This window comes from Cavia porcellus, unplaced genomic scaffold, assembly GCF_034190915.1.
Source record: "Cavia porcellus strain 051 isolate PalLab524CR breed Dunkin Hartley unplaced genomic scaffold, mCavPor4.1 scaffold_4, whole genome shotgun sequence".
NCBI lineage: Eukaryota > Metazoa > Chordata > Mammalia > Rodentia > Caviidae > Cavia > Cavia porcellus.
In genome coordinates this window covers 54,855,082-54,872,725 of record NW_026947487.1, presented here as the reverse complement: position 1 = coordinate 54,872,725, position 17,644 = coordinate 54,855,082, and the positions used below count along the sequence as shown (strand labels likewise).

Here is a 17,644-nt window from a genome sequence, read left to right as displayed (position 1 = left end):
TGCTCTTTCCTACAGGCCTCACGTCCGCCAAGTAAGGCGACCGGGCTTGGCCGCGGCTCCCAACAGAGGTGGCCAGGTCAGGGGTATGTGACAGTGGCTCAGTCCAGTGACTGGTTTGGTGTAATTCCTGTGTGGATAATGGAAGCCCCACCCTGGAAGTGGGTGGGCACTGACCAGCAGGTCTGGATGGGATAGAAAAGGAAAGGCAACTCACCCTTGCTGCTTCTTGCCTGTCTCACCATACAGTTCTTTCTCTGCCATGCCTGCTGCCGTGCCACCCTGCCTGGAACCAGCCAGCTATGGACTGAAACCTGCTCAAACTGTGGGCTACAATAAGCCCATCCCAGACAACTTGGGAGACAACTCTAGTGACTCCCCTTGGATGTAAAACAATTATTGTGACTTTGATTATTTTGGAGACTTATTTTTTTATATTGATATGTAGAGAGCTGGCTAGGGTATTTTTTTGATTGGCTCTAAGCATTATAAATCAGGCTAGCTGAAGTGTTGGTATATAATCTCTAAAGCCAACAGACAGTTCTGGCTTTTTGCATGTTTTCCATACAGGATATATACAAGATATGAACACAGCGAGATGTTAAAGGTAATAGCTCTGAAGATGTCAACTGGGTAGGAGCCTCAAGATAAAGAGGCTATAACTCTTCAGGGCACAAGAGTTTACATATCAAAAACCAAAGCCACACCCTCCCAAAATAATTTTGTTGTTACCTTAGTTAGATTGTGTAAATTGATCTTTTTGTATATCTTTATCTCTGTAATTTACAGAGATGCCATTTTTTTTAATCTTGGCCAGCAAGCTCGTTATTTACATAATTTTTGTCATCTTTACTGTCACTCATCTCTGAGTCACCCCCCTTCTTTACAAGACAGTAAATTCTGGGAGAGGCCTAGGATTAAGGCCTTTGACCACATGTTCTCACGAGTATTGGACTTAGGACCCCTCGGCTGCCCTTAACTTGGGATATGTCTTGGTGTCTTTACTCTTGACGTGGGTTGCATTGGAGGTGGTAGATTGGAAATAACTTGCTGGGATTATAACTTTTTGGATTGTGAAAAAAACTAAAAAGAAGATTACAATTCTTAGATGGTGGTACACAGTATTTGGGATTACAATATCCCCTAACTTGTGGTTGTCAGGTAATTCATCCCAGCAATGAGAAAGGAACTAAAACAGTGTGTGTGTGTGCGCACAGGATTGGCTTGTGTTTTTGCCCACCTCCCTGAAAGTCTTCCTGCATCATGCATTTTCAAATTCTGTGAGCTTGTTATTACACATTTATAATTGTTATAATTTTCTGAGGTGACCCTTTCATCATTATGAAAAGTCTTTCTCTTTCTCTGGTTAGAATCATTGTCTTGCTTTATTTGTCTAATTTTAATGTGCCCCTTCAGCTTTATTAAGCTTGACAATTTTCATGCTGCAGCGGTACCAAGGTCCTTGTCATTAATTGCTTCTGGAAAGCTTGAAGAGTACCAAGAACGAAAGCTGGAAAGGAGAGTAGATCACCAGGCAACAGATACCAATAAGCATCAAATATCAAACAAATAATGAGTACCAGAATACCAGTTTTGAGTCAAAATGTGTCAAAAACCAAATTCCATGAGTTTCAAAGCAGCTGAGTACCAAGGTCTGGAAGCATTGCTTTTCTTTGTTCACTTTCAAACTCTCTGAGCTTTGTAAGAAAGAATGTGTCTCGTGATACAGCACACCACTAGGGTCTGTTTTTAAAGATACTCATTCTGACAGCTGTCTTTTGTCAGGAAGGCACTGCTCACTCAGGCTTGTACAGATGCTAGATCGGCTGGGTTTCAACTGCCAGAAAAGTAAGTGTCCACCTCACCTACTTTGGTTTCTGTTCACCTTTTCTCTCTTTCTTTTCTACTATTTGAATCCTTTGGAATGGTATTTTAACTTACTAGCGACGAGCACAGTCATTCTGTCTGTTTCTGGAAATCAAGGGGAGGCCAGTTTTTGTGGACAGAGCAGGAGCAGCTGTTTATAGTTTGGGGGACTCAGGACCTCCTGTTTTACCCAAATGCCTCCACCTGGCCTTAGAGTCCTCCTTCTGATACAGGGAAATGAAACTCCCGACCTACTATGTCTTGTACGAGTTCGTGTTCTCTAAAATCGAAGAATGAATTTTAGGAACAATGGAGGTTAAGAGTAGAATATATTTATTGAGAGAAAGACAGCTTCCATCTGAGAGAGACAGAAGGGGTCCCAGGCAGGTTGCCAAGGACTCTGTCTTTTCCAGGGACTTTTCTAGAGTAAAATCATGGGGTGAGATGGGTTCAAGATAGGGAAAACTGGGAACTCACAAGGCAGATGGGCATAAGGTGGGACAGAACTATGGTTAGCCAATAAGATTAATAGTTCAGGTAAAATTGACTACACTGGGGACAAATGGAAAGCTAGTCATGTAGAAAGCAGGTGGGCTTTTTTAGAGAGCAGTGACTCTTTCCTAGGGGGTTGGAGTGGTGACTCCTGGCTTCCTCAGGGTGTCATGGAACTATTTAGAACACTGGTCATGAATGAGATGCTTTCAAAGCTGGGTTGGGAGCTCCCTGGCTCTGGGATCACAGCTGGAACTAGAAACAGAAAGGCCCCGAATGACGCACATCCTGACACCCTCCAGTTAATCCTCCAAAGTCTCGCCATGGGCCAGCCTTTGTACTCAGCAGTCACAGCTGGACTGTAGTGGGACCCAGTGGGCCATACAAAAACCACACCCAACACAGCACAGAGAGCTGTGACCTGGATGATGCAAGCAGTGGGCGGGGCACACTGAGTATGGAAGGGCACAGGGGAAGAATGGCGTTGGTCATGGTGGCCACGTCCTGCACCTGCTGAGGGGCCAGTATCTAGGAAAAGAACTAGCACCAGGAAGAGGGCCCGGGACCCTGTCGCAGGCTCCGCAACTCTCACAGACAGAGGTAGTGCCACGCTGAAGACATGGACTGTCCCCTTCTCGCTCACCTCCCTGCGGCCCGCATCCTGGGATGCGTCTGCAGGTCGCAGTCACGCGTGTGCCTGCCCCTCCCCTCCGTGTCTGGGTGGCCCGTGCCCACCCTGGTCCTGCTGGTGGCTCTGGGAGGGCGCCCACCGTGCACGAAGCAGGTCGCGCGGTCACTGCTTATGCAGGCCTCTTGGGCTGCTCTGTCCACGTGACTGCCCCTGGCACCGATGACGGCATGGTTACCTGGGCCGCTAATCTCTGCTCACAGGAGCGCACCGCTGCAGCAGCAGGTGTCTCCTGTAACACTGTTACAAACCTTAAGTCCTCTGCGTTCCTTATACAGATTTCCCCATCAAAATTGTGAAGGCAACCGGTGCCATTTAAAAACTGCATCCACACTGCGGGGTGTTCTCCAGGATCCCAGCCCGCACCCATCCGCTAAACCCGCGTGGGACCCTTCTGGCGGTCCCCAGGAACTCTTTTCGCGCCAGCAGCCGCCGGGACCTGCCTTGGGCTGGACGCGAAGGTCGCGCATGCGTGTGGAGCGGGGCCTTGTGGGAAGCGCGCGCTTTCGCAGCTTCCGCGAACATGGCGGCGCCGTAGCCCAGGTGCGGGAGCAGCGGGCGCGGACCGGGGCCCTTCGCAGCCCTGGGCTACGATGGCGACTCCCGACCAAAAGTCGCCCAACGTCCTGCTGCAGAACCTGTGCTGTCGGATCCTGGGCAGGAGCGAAGGTACGCGCGCCTGGAGGTCGCTCCCGCGCGCGGCGCGCGGCTCGGAGGTGGCGGGGAATCGGGCGGGTGCCAGGCCGGCGGTGTTGCTGCTCGTCCGGCTCTCGGGGTGTCCCGACGGCGCGCAGGAGCCCCGGGCTCGCGAGGTCGCGGCCCATGCCCCCTCCGGGAGGCGCCAGCGAGTCGAGGGCCGGCGCGGCACAGCACAAGGGCGCGCTGACCACTGTCCCTTGCCGCCTGTTCCACGTCGGAGGGTTGAGTGCGATGCGGGATTGTTCCGGGACCGCAGCCTTGCGCCGAGCGCGGACACTCTAGCTGCAGCGCTCCAGCGCTTCAGGATGTCACCTCTTGGTACTTGTTTGGGGCTGAGCTTTCGGGGAATTTTCTGGTAACTGAATGACTGAGTTACACCCTAAGTCTCCGAACATGGGAAATAAACTATGTAACCTTTAGAAGAAGACTTTAACAAAGTTCCTCGTAAAGTACTGAGGATCCGTGTTAGCTTTTCATTATTTATAGTAACTAACGTATGTAACTTACGGGAAGCTTGGGGCAAAGGATGGTTAGTTCGGTCACTCCTAGATGCTGCCTTCATACAGTTCTTGCTGCACTTTGCGATGTTTCACTGCTACTTTAATCATCTAAGACATCTTTGAGTCAAAATCCGCCCATGCAAGGTGCCGGTGATGCAGAGATACACAGACAAACCGTTCCTGTCACAGACTTTCCACTGTAAGGGAGCAAAGGTGACAGGCACGTTGGTGATAGGTTCTGTCCTGGACGAGGAGAATGCACGGGGGGAAGGGAGAAATGTGGGGAAGAAGCCTCTTAGATGTTTAGTGGCCACCTGGAAGGGGAGTGCAGGGGAGGAAAGAGAGGGAACATAATGGGGTTTGGGTGTGTGTCAGTGTGGCCTGCCTTCTTCCAGTCTGTCACTAGCACACTGTTACTTTTCTGGTTTCCTGTTTCTAATCCTAGTGGAAATGAGATAACAAGATGGCTAGCTTACTTAGTTTAACATAATTTTTCCCCTGATACCAGTGATTCCAAATTTCCTTTTTCCTCTAGGGACAGAACACAACATTCATTCATTCCCACTGGATTTTTATATTCTTTATCGTGAGCTAGAATATGAGTTTAAACTTTAAAGGATTTTTTATATCGATGATTTTTTCAGTTGACAGAAATTTCACCCTTTCTGGGAAATGAAAATGCTTTTCAACAAAATTCTGTATCCTCCTATGGCATCATTTAGAATTGTGTCTGTGTTACCAGTCATTAACCTCTCACTGAGACCCAAGAGGATCTGTTTTGAATAAACAGCTAGCTGGGTAGCTAGGATTGCCAGACATGCTTTTAAATTATATTATTTACTGAAAAATCTCTGTTACTTAGTGCTTACCTTGATTTGTCTCTTATTCTACATTAGTGAGCAAAGCAGCAATATTAATTACTCCTTTTATAATATTTGACTGTAAAGTTTTATTAGTGGGGTGTTTTGTTTGTTAATTTCATAGACTGTTTTATTACCATTTTCTAATGACATGTTACAGACAACTGGCTTTATGCTTTTGTAATACTTTCCTTTTTTAATATGGTGAAATCAAAGAATACAAACTTGTTACTTTGAATGTGAATCAAAATTTTGCAAGATATCTGTCTTTCAAAAACAGTTACACATTTAGCTTCAAGGAGCCTTCATAAGCAGAGGGCCTGGGTAAAATATGCTTCATGACTATGAAGTTCGTATAACCATCACTTTCTGCCTGTGTTAGCCTTATGTCACCATAACAACTACCCGAGACAATCAGCTTGCAGAGGAAACTTTATTTTGGCTTACAGGTTTGGCTCAAACCTGTGATCTGGTGGCCCTGCAGGCCAGTGATGAGGCAGCATGTGTTGGTAGAAGTGCATGGGGGAGCAAACTCCCCTTGCGCCAGGTAGCAGAAGTGGCAGTCACCTGTCTCTTGAAACCTGTGTGCTCTGTGACCTGGGGGCTCCCCCTAGGCTGCTGTGCTCAGAGGTTCCAGCCCTATTTTCCTCCTGAGGCCAAGCCTTTAGCACTTTAGGAGCATTCAGAATCCACCTTTTCCAACCACCTATTCCGACATGAGGTGTAATCGCTGGCATGCATTGCTAGTGATAAGAGCAGCCTGTCTTCCCTGCCTTGCTGCTCTATAGAGTGCTTTCCACTGATGTCTTTAGATTGTTGTTCCTGTCTGTGTGCTGATGTTAAGAGTGTTTCAGCTCTGTCAGAAGCAGCACTTCGCAAAGCACTGTCATCTTTCTGGCTATGAGATCAAGAAGGAAGAAAGGGGGAGTTCGTGCTAGGTAAGTGCTTCAGCTTACATGCTCAGATAAGTGTGCCTGCCATACGACATGGAAATTAGGTGGCTGCCCTGATGATGAAACTGCTGGGCGCCTGCATCCAGCCACAGGACACAGGTAGGAGAGGTGTCATGGAGGGTCTCCGTGGCTGCTGTTGCTTGCACAAGCTCTTGATGTTTGTGCTGACCAGGAACAGACTGTTCTTGTCATTCTGTGAACAATGCAGTCTAACAGCTTCCCAGAACATGTAGGTTTTGTTAGGTATAAACTAGAGGTGATGTAAAGGAAATGTGAATTTTTAATGATAAAATTATAAAGGAAGTTAGTACGTAGGAGGTGTCATGGTTTAAATTGCTAGTATGTGGCTGGCTAGGTGTTACCTATGTAGACACTCTGGATCAGCTGGAGACTGTAAACAGGCTCTGGGATCCAAATGTTTATGTTTTGTTTGGCAGTGTTGAGTTTCAGCTCCCTGTGCCTTGGAAGCACCTGTGACCCACTATGAGAACCTAGTGACAGTATCATGTTTGGGAGGGGAGCTGGTGGCTGGGCAGACAACTCTGTATCAAATTCAGTGTTACACCTTTTCATGTTGAGCTCCCTGAAGAGGATTCTCGTTCAGTGAGCTTTGCACCTCCATCTTCAGGGATTCTGATCCTGCAGGTTGGGGACCTTGTTGTCTTTGTTACTTTCTTGTGTAAGGCACCCACAAGTAAAGGAGGAAGGGTGTGTATCAGCTTGCAGTTTGTAGAGGATTAAGTCTGTAGTTGGCTGGCTCCAAGGCGGGTGGCATGCAGAAGGGTGGCAGTGGAGAACAGTCCATGGCAGGGCAGGCAGTGGCAGTGGCAGTGAGCCTCCTTTTCTCTGTCTCCGTTTGCCTTCCATCTAGGCCATAAGCCTGTTGGTTGGTGCTACCCACACCCAGAGTGGGGCTTCTGTTTTCAGTCAGCCCATTCAGCCCCACACAGAACTATGCTAAGGCAGTCAGAGGACTGAGTCTGTTATGGAACACACTTCATTACAGCATCACACACTCTTGATCCAGCAGCTCCCGAAACCCCACCTCTGAGTGTGGGAAGCTTTGGAGGGGTGGCATGGATAGAAGCCATGACCCTGTGTCTGAAACTGAAATGCACAGGACACTGCCCATATCTGTGTTCTCAGCCTGGGTCAGGACGTGTTGGCTTCAGTGCTTCTTTCTCTCTGCACTGGCCTGGTCAGTGTTGTGAGTTTTACCCATGGTGACAGGTATGTAGTGATAGTTTGTTAGCAGATTTTGTTTTATTTTATTTTTGGTATAAGGCGTCAAACTCGGACTTTGTGCTTGCCAGGCAGATGCAGTGCCGCTGAGCTACATTCCTGACCCCCATCATCAGTGGGTTTTAGTTTATATTTCCCTGATGGTGCTTGAGCATCTTTTAATGACTTTTTTTTTTTTTTTTTTTGCCATTTAAGTATCTTTCTGATGATGTGTTTGCTTATAGCATTTTTTTTTTTCCTGAGACAGGCTTTTGCTGTGGAGCCTAGGATTGCCCTAAATATGTGACCCTCCTGCCTCAGCCTTCCAGATGCTGGCCTGACAGACGTGTGCTACCCTGCCTAGCTTGCTTATCTTTTTAATGGACTGCGTTTTCCTTTCCCTTACCGAGTTTTGAGTGTTCTTTATGTGTCTGCATGCAAACCCTTTGTCATGTGTTTTGAAACAGGATCTCACTGTCGCTCAGGCGGGCCTTTTGAACTCCTGGTAGTGGTCCTGCCTCAGCCTTCCTAAGTGCTGGGGTTACAGGCATTTGCCTGGTTTTTTTGGATATGTATTTTGCAAATTTTTCCTCAGTATGTTCATTCCCATAACAGCGTTCTTTGCAGGGTGAAAGTTTTTAATCTTATTGAAGTCCAGTTTATTTTAAAAAATTGGTCATGATTTTGGTTTCACGTTAAAAACTCTTCCAAATTAAAGGCCACAAAGGTGTCTCCTTTGGTTGTTTTTGTTTTCTGAAGGGGGCTCATCCATACCCTCCTGTGTGGTCCATCTGAGTTAATTTTCATGCATGACGTGTGTTATAAGTTGAGATTTGAGTTTACCCAAGAAGCCTTTTCTTTTTCATGTTTAAATTGCTCTGTTCTTATTCTGAAGATTAAAGATATTGAAACAGAACTTTACATTGATGGCCCAAGCAGGGTGGCACACACCTGTAATCCCAGCTGCTTGGGAGGTTGAGGCAGGAAGATTGCCTGTGCAATTTAGACTGTTTCAGAGTAAAAATAAATAAGTAAGAAGGGCAGAGAATGTAGCTTAGTGTGAAGGCCCTGGGTTCAATTCTCAGCACCTCACAAAAAAAGACTGAGGGTGTGGAATGGTAAGGTTGGTGAAGCATGTGGTGGTGCACACCTGTGATCCCATCGCTTGAGGCTGAGGCAGGAGGGTTACCATCAGTTTAAGGCCAGCCATTAAGTAGCCAGCTTGGGCTACTTAATGTGTTCAAAGCCAGCCTGAGGGGCTAGGGATTTAGCTCAGCGGCATAAGCACCTGCCTTGAAAGCAGGCAGTCGTGAGTTTGATCCCTGGTACCGATAAAAACGAAAAAAAAAAAAAGCCAGCTTGAACTATATAGCAAGACTGTCTCAAAAAAAGAAAAAAAAAATAAATAAAATTGTAGGGGTGGTCCTGGCATCGGTCTATAATTTTAAAAACTGCTTTATTTTATGTGATTTAAAATGTACAAGCAGTTGCATGCACGCCCTTCTCACAGCCTGCCCGCCTCGTTTGCTGTCTGTCAGCCAGTGTCTTCCGTACTGGGAGTGGTGTTAAACTGTGAGTCCCCAGTGGTCACTGACGTTTTCTGTGCCCAGTGCCTCCTCACCCTTTGCTCACTACCTGATGCCCGTATGCTCTGTTGTCCAGCAGTGCACAGAGTGCTCAGGCCTCCTGGGCTGGCTCTGGACTCTGGGTTCCCAGCCCCCTCCTGCAGCACTTGTGAAGATGACGGGTTATTTTTAAATGTTTCAATGCAGGTTTGTGTTTTTCTCGTGACTAGAAAGGGCATTCTCTGCACACCTATGCTGTGCAACCCGTGACGGTCCTGCACTGTGCTCTCCGAAGAGAGTCGCCGGGCACGGCCCCTGCTGCTGCCCAGGCTGGGTTCTGCTCTGGCCGCTGCCCTCACCTCCTTCCCAGCTTCTCCTTTCTTTCTAGTCCATCTGCTTGAGGCTTATCAGCCCTTTCCCGTTTTCAAAGAGCCCAGCTTTTGATTTCTTGGTTTTTCTTCCCTGTGTCATTAATTTCATTGTTTTTTGTTCTTCGTAATGCATACTTTTAGTGTTTTTGTTGATTTTACTGACGTAAAGCCCGTTTTTCCTTTAGAGTAAAAGCATTTATGCTGTAAGTTTCCCTCTAAGTGCTGTTAGTTATCCTACATCTATGATGTATTTTCAGTCACTTTAAAAGTTTCCCTTGAGACTTTTCCCTTTGGCCTACATGTTGTGTGTGAGTTTTGCTCCAAATAGTGGGAGATCCTTCAGGATCGCTCTTACTGATTTCTAGTTTAATTGTCAGTGTTAGATAGCATGTTTTGAATAGTGGAGTTATTGTGTATGGAAGGAGCTGGTTTGTGAGCCCCCCACCCCTGCGTTTTGGAGCACACCTGTGGCTTAGAAGCTGCCGTACAGGTCAGCTAGGGCAGTTGACTGCTGGCCTTGGGCTGCCCTGCATCCTGGGGAAGGTGGGTGTCTCCTGCGTTGCACCAGTGTTGGTGCTGTCCGTGTGTCTGGTGGCGCTGCTGTAAGCATACAGCTGGGGAGGTTGTCCCCTGGAGAGCTGACCTGCATTCACTGGGCCCTGCTATGCTCTGCTGACCACCGAGCCTGGTCTGCTTGTCTGCTGGAGTGCAGCCGGCCCTGTGGTCCTGACAGTGTGTGTGGGACTCTGTGCTCATGCTCACAGAGGTACCTCAAGGGTCTGCAGCGTGCTCCTCTGCAGCCCTTCTTTCGCTGTGGCTCACTGTGTAGCCGCTGCGTGCCTCTGATGTGCTGGCTGGATGCCTGCTGGTGTTGTGTGCACTGCGGGACTGTGTGTTGTCACTGGTGTGTGTGCCAGGGGAGGACAGTGTGCTGCAGGGGTGGTGGAGATGAGTGCAGTGCGAGGTGTGGCTTCGCTGTTCCCCTGCTGAGGGGTCCTGTGCTGGCTGAGGGGTCCCCACGTGGGGCTGTGTTTGGCTTTGTTGCCTGCAGTTTGGGTCTGGCTGGTTGCACAGCTGCAGCTGGGGTGTGGGAGACAGAGATGCAAACATAGTGGCTGAGAAGCAGAGGCAGGAATGCTCTGACCAGCAGGGTCCTGGCCACCCTGGCCCCGTGCCCCTCAGTCCTGAGGTGGAAAGTCAGCTTGGCCCGCCGCTGGGGCTTTCCCTTCTCTGCCCGGCTTTCTTTCTTTTTTTTTTTTTTTTTTGTCTTTTTCATTTTCATTTTTATCGGTACCGGGGATCGAACTCACGACCGCCTGCTTGCAAGGCAGGTGCTTATGCCGCTGAGCTAAATCCCCAGCCCCTTGCCCGGCTTTCTTGTTCCTTGCCCCTGCAGGTTTACACCTTGTTTTAAGGACCACCTTAGTCTCAGTTTGGTATGTCACAGGGAGTGCAGGTAAACACCACGTCTGTCCATGGTGCGTGTGGTTCACATGGACCTTCTGTGGCTGTTCTCACCCTGCTGTATGTAATCTTTGGCCTCCAGCTGTTCAGAGGCTTTTTTCTCTTTTCAGGCATTTCCCCCCTACTTTTTAAAGAAAGTAGTATACTTTTGTGATATGAAACAATCACATTCCTGTCCGGAATTGGTGCTTAGGTACATTGTATCTTTTAATCCTTTTGGTCCCCCTTTGCCTCACTCTCTTTTCTGTGTCTCTGAAAAGTCTGCCTACTTGTTGCCTTTCATTGCTCTTTATTTTGCTCTTTATTTGTATTTTGGCTTTCTCACATAAGAGAACCCATGTGATATGTAACTTCCTATGTCTGATTTGTGTCATTTAACACTGTAGTCTCAAGATCCATCCATTCTGCTATGAATGACTGAAATTTACCCTTCTTTATGGCGAGTAGTACTCTGTTGTACACATGTACCACATTTTATCTGTTCACCTGTAGAGGGCGTCTGGGTCTTTTCTGTAGTTTGGCTATTGTGAGTTGTGTGCAATGGCAAACAGAAACACAGAAGTAGCACTCAGGATTTGGAGGCAGATTTATTTGATGTCAAAGCATACTGATTGGGATCACTCCCAAAATCTCAGGCCCAGTCTCTGGTGGTCTAGGGCCATATGGGATAAGCAAGCAGGAATTGGAGAGGCAGAATGACTTGTCCACTGGGGTTTGGCTTATACAGTGTGCATCGTAGTGACCAGCTGTGCATCACAGCTTCCAGCCATTTCTAAGAGACAGGAGCAACCCGAACTGGAGCAGGAACTATCATCGGGCAACCAAGAACCTGAAGTCTTCTGGCATGGCAGGGTGCTTTCTGTTACAGCACTGCGGTAAATATGAGTAACATGCGGACCTCAGCTCTTTAGGGAAGGTGCCCAGCAAAGCATACAGAGTTGGATCAAGTGCAGTTTTATTTTGAGTGTTTCAAGGAATGCTAGTTTATACTCCCACGCTCATTGTACAGGTTCCTTTCCCCACTTTTTGCAAGCATTTGTTGCCTTTGAGTCCTGGCTGCTCTCAATGGAGTGAGATGGAATTTCCCAAATGGCCAAGTACTTACTGAACATTTGTATTTCTGCTTTTGAAAAGGGCATTTTTTTAAATTGCCCATTTTTGATTGGCTCTTCTGTTTTTTGGAGTTTGATTTTTTGAGTTCTAGGTATTAGTCCTCTTTCAGAGGAATAGCCACCAAGATTGTTTTCCCATTTTGTAGGCTATCTTTTCACCGTGTGGATTTTTTCCTTTGCTGTGCAGAAGGTTTTAAGTTTGTTATAACTCCGTTTTTTGATTCTTGGAATTATTGCTTGTGAAGTTGGGGGTTCTGTTCAGTGGTCCTGAGCTGGGTCTGTCTTCAAGTGTTTTGCCTGTTTTGTCTCAGTGGATTCTGTGTCCCTGTGTTTATATTTAGGTCTTTGATACATTCCCATTTGATTTTAGTGCAGGGTGAGGAGTGCCGGCGTTCGTGGTGACTAGTGTCTCAGCAGGATTTGTTAAAGAGGCTCAAAGGGCTGCAGGCACTTGCGGCCAAATGTGTCTTCTGCTCCGTCCCATTGGTCTGCGCCTCTGCCTGGCGCCGGAGCCCTGCCATCCTTGTCATTGCTGCTTTGTGATGGAACCAGGGACCCGGGCTTGCGCTGCTTCCTGTTTTGCTCTTTTGGCTCCAGATGCGTTGGCTGTTGGGAGGCTTTCTTGACTGGACCTTCTTCCCTTGTTCTGTGTGGCACTGTGCCGTTTCCATTGTTTTTGTGATTATCATCCAGTTTGTTTTCTGTCTTCCAGGGTTTTTTTGACCATCTGGCCTGTTGCCGTCTCTCTCCTGTGTTTTGTAGAACTCTGATTTTACATCTTCACTCATTCATATTATGGTTTCTCAGTAGCTTTTGTGGTTCATTTAAGACTTGGGGAGGTGGTAGGTTGACTTCACGTCCAGTTTGTTCTCTTGGACCTGGTTATTTCTAATGTGCATTCTTTTGCTTACCTTTCAGCTGATGTGGCCCAGCAGTTCCAGTTTGCTGTGCGAGTTATTGGCAGCAACTTTGCCCCTACTGTTGAAAGAGATGAGTTCCTAGTAGCTGAAAAAATCAAGAAAGAACGTATGTATTTTTCTTAAGTATTACTTGTTGGGTTAGGAAACTTGTCAAAACTTAAGAATACATATATGTGTATGTTCACATGTATGTATGTACATGTGTAGCTCCCAGGCATATTTTAATCATAGGCACTATTAAAACTAGGGACCACTCAGTTCTTAGAGTTGAGATTAAGACTGTATCAGAGTACAGTTATAGCAGTACCTCATGGCTTCAGGTGTGGGAGAAGAAAGGGTTACATAGCTTCCACTTCTGTGCTGTGCTTTATGGTGTTACTATCACCTCATTTGAGCAGACAGTGCAGTACACTGTCTTGCAGGACACAGCTCTTGAAGACTGAATCATTTTGGCCTTCACAGTCTCCACCCAGGCTTCTACACCATGGGCCATGCCAGCTTTACTTCTGCAGGTTCCTGGGCTTCCCCAGTGTGTGCACAGAGGAAGAGGCTGTGTGAATGGTCACTGATGGTGGGGTGGGCACCGTCCCCTCTACTCTGGAACCTGGGAAGTGTGGCTCTAAGCAGCTGCTAGCCCTTAGGAAAGTGACACTGGTGTTGGCGCTGGCCATGGCCCTGGCCCTGGCAGGAGGCGGCTTGTACAGGTGCCTGGCCTGCACTGCTGCCTGTTCCTGGGCTGTGTGGAGGGTGCTCCTGTTGGGGCTCTCAGCTGCACGGAGAGAGTACTGCTCTCCTGTGAACCCATACACGTGAAGGCTGTGTTGTATCCCAGTGTCTGGCAAGCTGTCAGTATACCTCTGGGGGCTTGCCAGGGCACAGTGTCCCACAGCTAGTTGTTGTGACTGCTCTGGGCCAGGAGTCTGCGAGGGTGTCGTGTTTCAGAGCTGTGTGACCAGGTGAGGTGGAGAGCTGGCTGTTGCATAGACCAGCTAGGTTTGTGCTTCTCACAGTGCTAGCTTTTCTCTAGTAGCACTAACTTCAGGAGCTGTGTTGGTTTCAGCAGCCTCATCTGGCCATGGTAGAATTAGTGCCAGCAGTCCAGAATGGTGGCACATGCCTGTAATCCCAGCTACTTGAAAGACTGAGGCAGTGGGACCAGGCCAGTCTTGGCAACTTGGGGAACTTGTCTGAAAATGAAAGAAAGGGCTTGGGGAACCCTGGGGCTATGGCTTGGGTAGTGATGTTGCTTAGCATGTGCAGGCCCTGGGTGCAATTCCTAGTCTTGGAGAGGGGTAAAGCTAAGTGTGGAGGATGATGGGATTTTCACGAAGGCCCATCCTGAGCAGGTGCACTTGGAGAGTATGACCTTGTCAGGTGGCTCCAAGAGCTGCACTGTCGTGGAATGCCTGACAGTTTCCCAGGAGACACCTGCAGAAGTGGCAAGTGGAGTGGTCCTGGCTCCTGGCTTTTTAGTGGCTCATCCTTTGTCATGGAACCAAACCTCAGCAAGCTTGTGTTTGCCATTGCTTTGTTCAAATATAGTAGTCAGAGTGCAAAGACATCGGTATAGTCAAACTTTGTTCCACAGCTATTTTAACTTGTATTTTGAAATGGTAATTGATAATTCTTTGCTAAAATAAGGTGGAGTATTGTTGTGTCGTACCCTAACAGGAATACTGTCCTGAGCGTTGTACTTTTCAGTTGTTGCTCTTTGAATTAGGATTCCAATGATGATTTTTTTTTTCCATTCCTCTCCTGCTAGCTGTTATTAACTGGTTACCTTGATGATAGTAGGCTCACTGCTGATGAGTGGCTTTAGGTAGATTATAGTGATTCCATTGTTTCTGTTACTTAATTATCACTTTAATGTTTTGATCCCAGCACAACACAGTCCGTATTTTACAAATGTCAGAGGTTGGATGGATGACCAGACTCACAGCGCTAAAAGTGAGCCCTGGCTGAGGTTTGGAGTCCTAAGCTCAGGTCTTTTTCAGCTGTCCTGAGCTGCCTTTTACTGTGGGGAAACAATGGCATGACAATTCCCTGCATGACTAAGAGCTGAGTTTCTCTCTTGACTTTGTAGTTATCCGGCAGAGGAGGGAGGCGGATGCTGCACTGTTCTCTGAGCTCCACCGGAAGCTGCACTCGCAGGTAGGTGCTGCAGTCCAGGGGTCAGTCTGGGGCAGGGTGGGTGTGTGTGTGTTTGGGTGTGCGCCCTGGGAGGGCTGTGCAGCAGTCGGGATGGCAACGTGTCACTGCAGAAAGCTTTTGGTTGCAGGAGTGTTGTTTTATTTAAAGTGTTTCCTTGTTAGAAGTTGAGGTCTCAGCTGGGTTCATGTCACCCTGCCTGTGGAGTTCATCACCTTGCTGGGGAAGTGTAGCAGTGGGGGTTGGGTCTGACGTTTTACAAATTCTGGCTGTCAATAAGTTAAATGAGTCTGAGAGTGGGCTTTTTGTGATTGCTGGCAGCTGCTGTGCACTGCTAATCTAGCTCTCTTGTTCTTTGTGGAGAGGCGAGTGAAGCTGAAGAGGTTTAAAGCTGGAGTCAGTGTTACAGGGTGAGGACTTCTGTGGCGGGTGCGGTGCTCAGTGACCGAAGCCTGTGTTGTGAACTTTTGACTCCCTCTGCATGTGCTGCCCTCGGACAGCATATGTGTATGTGTTGTTCTGATTCCTTAGTTCAGTGTGGTTGGATTTGTTGTTTTAAGTGTGCTTTCCATTTTTGATAATATTTACAAAGAAATTGCTTTTTTTGGTCCACTCATTTCCAGGCAGTTGTTTGAAACTGAGCTATTTGCTTTCCTCACATCTTTTTCTGCCTGTGAAAATAACTTCTTTGCTGTGGATGTGACAGAGATGTGCTTGTCAGACACCAGATTTCCGCGACAGCCTCGCCAGGATCCCTCCAAGACTGGCTCTGCACTTCCTTCTGCGTCCATGGGTGTGTGCGCCTGTTGATGGAAGTGCATAGGTGCTCTGGGATTTAAAACGGTCATTCTCAATAAGTTTGTTTGGAGCCCTGAGTGTTTGTTTATGCCCAAACAGTTATGTCTTAAATGGTGGCCAGCATCCCAGGACCAGCCCTAACCAGCCTGGTTGATGTTGTCATTATGTAGCCAACAGTTGGTAAAGGACATTAGGAGATAGCTGTGTAGCTGTGGTAATTAGTGTGACACACACAAGAGGTTGTGCCGTGTGGTGAAGACCCCAGCCTGGCAGAGTGCAGGGGGCCCGTGATGCTGTCCTTTTCCTCAGGTAAGCTGCGCTGTGTGTGCGTGTGTGCTCACGTGCGTGCACCAAGCCTGCCCTGCTAGCCGCTGGGGAGTGGAGCTCAGAGGTGAAGTTCGCCTGAGAGAAAGGGCGTCCACATGCTGTGTGCAGGGCTGAGCACGGAAAGGTGGCAGGAGTGGGAGCCCCCATATCATGGGCCTGGTGAGGCAGGGAAGGGCAATGGGGGACAGTGAGTGTGCGGGACTGTGGTGGGACGTTGGCAGGGGCCAGGTGTCAGGTGCGGCCTTATGGGGTGCTGCGGTGGCTGTGCTGATGCTGTCGAGTAGCTCTGTGGAAGCATTTGCTTTGACATTTCTGGGCCTCAGGGTATCCTGCCAGGTGAGTCACTTAGCATACGGTATGCAGGTTTATAAAGCCTTGTGCAAGAAGCGGGACTCTTGTGCTAAAAAGCCGAGGTGCAGAAGCCTGAGGGGTTTGAAGAATGGATGCTGTTAGGGTGATTCTCTGTGCTCTGTCTCTTGCTCCCTGCCTGCTGAGGGCTTCATGGGAAGGGCTGATGCCCCTGCTGGAGGTGCAGGGTAGGGCAGACAGTATCATGAGGCCCAGCGCCTTGGTGATGCCCCTGACCTCTCAGGCAGCCTGGTCACAACCTCCCTGGACTCCGAGAAGCCCATCTGCTCTCTACTCCTGCACCAGGGGGTGGCTGTGGGCGTGGTGCTCCCGGCCACTGCCCTTTGCTCCCAGCTCCAGGACACATTTGGGTTCACACTGACATCTGCCTTGAAGGATTTTTGGTAGAGTGGCCCTGACACACTTCGGTTCCTTTTGAGACCTGTCACCTCTCTTCATTCCCTGTACACTTTTTGAGGTGATCCTGGAGTTTGAATCCAGGAATTATTGCATGGGTGGATCTTATTCTGCTGTTTTCCCGGTGTTGCTGGACACCAGGACACCAGGACATTCTTGGTGTCGCCCCTGGGACTCATGGCTTGGTGTCTTCACAGCCAAAAGCAGCATGTATTTCCTTCTTTTGCATCTCGGTGCCATTTTGTTCTCTCTGTGCATGATACTGCCCCTGCCTGCTGCTACCCTGACTGCAGGTCCGGAGCCTGCTCTTTGGACGTGGCTGTCTTTATCCTTTTGGCTCTGGGTGGATCTTGGTCTACACCCTGGCCTGCAACGTTAGAATGCTGGTGCATGATTCAGGTTTACACGCTGTCAGCTATGGGATGAAGAGGATCCTGTGGTGGCCTGTGGTGGTGCAGGGTGAGCTGTGCTTGGTCTCCACGAGCCCTGCCTCTGAGTGACTGCCACTGGGCTTAGACCAAGGCCAGTCACTGAGCTCCAGCATCTTGGTTCCTGCATGCAGGGATTCCAGGCTGTGAAGCTGTCTGTTTCTCCTTAGGTGACCATCTCCCAAGTGCCCTGCAGCCCCTCCTGTGTCAAAGCTGTGGTTGGTGCTTGCAAAGGTCTTTCAGAGGCTTCCTGTGATTGTGTGCAACCCAGACGTCTTGCCATAGCCCCAGGGGCCCCATCATTGCTGGTCAGTGTCCTGTCTGACTCCTGGCTGTGGCGGATTGGTCTGTCTGTGGTTTCTGTCCCTCTTGCAGGGCCGACCTTTCTGAGGGACTTGACTGAGCCTCCTCCGAGAGTCCCTCTGTGAGAGAGGTACCCCTTGTCATATTGATCTGTTTGCTCATCTCTG

At 48.5% G+C, this 17,644-nt stretch overlaps 1 protein-coding gene across 1 annotated transcript in view; it reads left to right on the top strand.

Moving 5' to 3' along the window:
* The first annotated feature begins 3,531 nt into the window (after nt 1–3,531).
* Nucleotides 3,532–17,644, top strand: part of Tubgcp3 (tubulin gamma complex component 3) — a 58,451-nt gene continuing 44,338 nt past the window's right edge. Inside the window, exons 1-3 of the mRNA XM_003477578.5 lie at nt 3,532–3,712; nt 12,707–12,814; nt 14,792–14,859. Coding sequence (XP_003477626.1) covers nt 3,637–3,712; nt 12,707–12,814; nt 14,792–14,859 — 252 coding nt within the window. The 5' untranslated portion in view covers nt 3,532–3,636. The remainder of the gene's footprint in view (nt 3,713–12,706; nt 12,815–14,791; nt 14,860–17,644) is intronic.